At 33.8% G+C, this 2,647-nt stretch overlaps 1 protein-coding gene across 1 annotated transcript; it reads right to left on the bottom strand.

The window, feature by feature from the left end:
* Positions 1–646: 646 nt before the first annotated feature.
* Positions 647–2,308, bottom strand: LOC140431444 (uncharacterized). Its single transcript, XM_072519375.1, has 3 exons — positions 1,189–2,308; positions 1,027–1,084; positions 647–841 (listed from the first exon to the last, which is right to left on the bottom strand). The coding sequence occupies exons 1-3, from the start codon at positions 2,198–2,200 to the stop codon at positions 817–819; spliced, it is 1,095 nt and encodes a 364-aa protein (XP_072375476.1). The 5' UTR covers positions 2,201–2,308; the 3' UTR covers positions 647–816.
* Between the last annotated feature and the right edge of the window lie 339 nt (positions 2,309–2,647).

Raw genomic sequence — 2,647 nt, 5'->3', positions numbered from 1 at the left:
TTTCGCTTCACCTTCACATTTAGCATGTTTGCAAATAAATAATTTAATTCATGATGTTGGTTTTAGTAGTGTTCAACGGAAAAACTGTGCTTATAATAAAACTTTATTAAAACTTTTTAATAGTTTCATTCAAAAATTTAAAATAAATGCCTTAGTAGGTTTTTTCGACTTATTTATAATATTTACCAAACTCTAAAAAACTTGTATTTCTTCTACGTATTTTACAATTTTTTCAACAGTGACATTTAAAAACAAATTTTTGGAAATTTTTGGTTTTTGAACTATTTATACTCCACCTTAATAATTATAGTTTATAAAAAATTTTTGAAAAAAGACTGAATAGGTATGTATATTGTTCTGAATGTTTCTACATGTAACATTTTAATATTTAGATAGTTTATTGGGATTAACACACCAATAAACTTGAAAAAGTTTGTTTATTTAACTAAGAAATCTGAAGTTGTTCTCAAAATATAATTATAAATAAATATTGTATGTTAGTATTTTATATTTATATTTGAGAATAACTTTAGATTTCTTAGTTAAATAAACAGACTTTTTTAAGTTTATTGTGGTGTTAATCTTAATAAATTATCTACAACTAAATGTTGGCTGTGAATCATTTATAAAAAACAATATTTTTATATATTTTTTATTAAAAATAAACAATATATTCGAAAATAATATAATAAAAAGTAAACTAAATAAACTATATATACACAACTAAAACTAAATATTATTTACAAAAACGTACACTTAAAAATAATTAATATTGACTATACGGGGTGCTCGGGGTGACAGGGTCGTCGGGGTGGGCTATACAGGGTCGTCGGTGTGGGATCTGTAACAAAGAAATAGCAAAATGTAGAACTAATTAAAATATCATAATGGTGTACAAAAATTAATGATGACGCTTAATGAAGAATAAATTAAAATTTCGTAATAAAGAATAAATTAAATTTTCGTTTGTAAAATTTTATTATAGTGATAAAAAGGAATAGTTAGGTAAAAAATTGGTTAACTCACGGTTTACTTGTCCCCCAGCATCGCAGGACATCACCACCAGCATTTTTGTTGAGCAAGTCTGTAACAAACAAAAAACATTATCAGTATTGTAATTATCAATATTAGCATTGCGTAAATTTTGTTAGTAAAATTGTTGCAATATATTATAATAAAAATTCTCACCTTCAGAATCCGATCTCACAGCGTTGGTCAGGAAAGTTTTGGTGTATTTAAAATTTTCTATGAGACGGCGTTGCTCTTCGTGGAAAGCCTCCGACAGTTTTTCCGCGTATAAAAAAATATTTTGGACAGCTTTCTTAAGGAGCTCACTATCCTTTAAACTCCTGTTCAAACTGTCCTGGAGACGGTCCTGATGACGTTTAAGTGCCGACACAAGCCCTCCTTTGAAATCCTCACAAAATGCTTGTTTTTGAGCTTTTACTCTGTTGGGGATTTGGAGAGCGCTTGCCACTACTTCACTAAATGACGGCTCTGTCTCTATCAGTTTTTTTTCCCAGACTTGAACCTTAGTCATGGGTTTCTCTGTCAATCCCTCTTTAGCTGGTGATCCCCATTCAAATATATTTAATTCATCCCCAACAGAGGGATAACCCTCCATAGAGGGTTTGTAGTGGTTTTCATCATCAGGTCCGTCTTCAGGGTCGGAGATATCTTCGAAAGGTGTAGGGGTGCTTGGAGGAGCGTGCACCTCCGCCGCTACTTGCTTCACCATTTCATGTTTGCATGCAGCCTCTTCGGCGGCATGAAGAATGTCATCCTTAATAAATATGGATGACTGAACGACATTCTCATTAACCGCGGAGTGCACCGTCGCTTTAGTTTTTAGTTTTTTTTGATTGTTTATTTTAAAAATAAGGCGCTGGGCCTCACTAATTTTTTTACAGTTTACAAAAACAACACTCTCTTCCGACGGTGCACGCTGCCTATCCCTTATTTCACAGACCGGAGAAGAGATCAAAGACGGGACCGATCTTGGTGACGGCGGTGCGATCGCGGACGGAATCGAATTTTCACACACCGGCGGCGGCGACTCGATTGAAGGAGGAACCGTGTTAATTAATTGTCTTTTAGCTAACGGTTCCTCAAACTCAGTATCTGGCACACTATTATATAAAACTCTTTTTTTAGCCAACAACCCCGGCTCGCGACGCGCAGAACGTTGTACGGTTTTCATTGCGAAAAGAAGCGACTATTTGAAATTGCATAACTTAAACGGGATTATATACAACAAACCGAACCCAAGCTAAGCAACGCGAAATGGTGGGTGAAACAGGATCTACACTTGCTGGTGAATACTCGAAGGCGATGTAAGCTCTCGCAAATGAAGTGAATACTCTTCCATGACCTACATAGACAACAAAGAAAGGGTACTGACCGGCTATAGTTGAGTTCATGTATGTCTGCACAGCTTTGCGCTTATTGTTGGTTTTTCACATCAGTTTTTTATAATTTTTTTTTTATTTTTTTTTTTTTCATTTTTTATATTTTTTTATTTTTGAGGTTTTTTTTCCTTTATTTTTAGTCCTACACCCACCTTCCAACCACTCTAATGAAAGCTATTGACGTCAGGAATACGAATATGTTATTACTTTGAGAAAAAATTAACGCGTAAGGCGGTAGT

This window comes from Diabrotica undecimpunctata, unplaced genomic scaffold (genome assembly GCF_040954645.1).
Source record: "Diabrotica undecimpunctata isolate CICGRU unplaced genomic scaffold, icDiaUnde3 ctg00000711.1, whole genome shotgun sequence".
NCBI lineage: Eukaryota > Metazoa > Arthropoda > Insecta > Coleoptera > Chrysomelidae > Diabrotica > Diabrotica undecimpunctata.
This window is presented reverse-complemented; position numbering and strand designations above follow the sequence as displayed.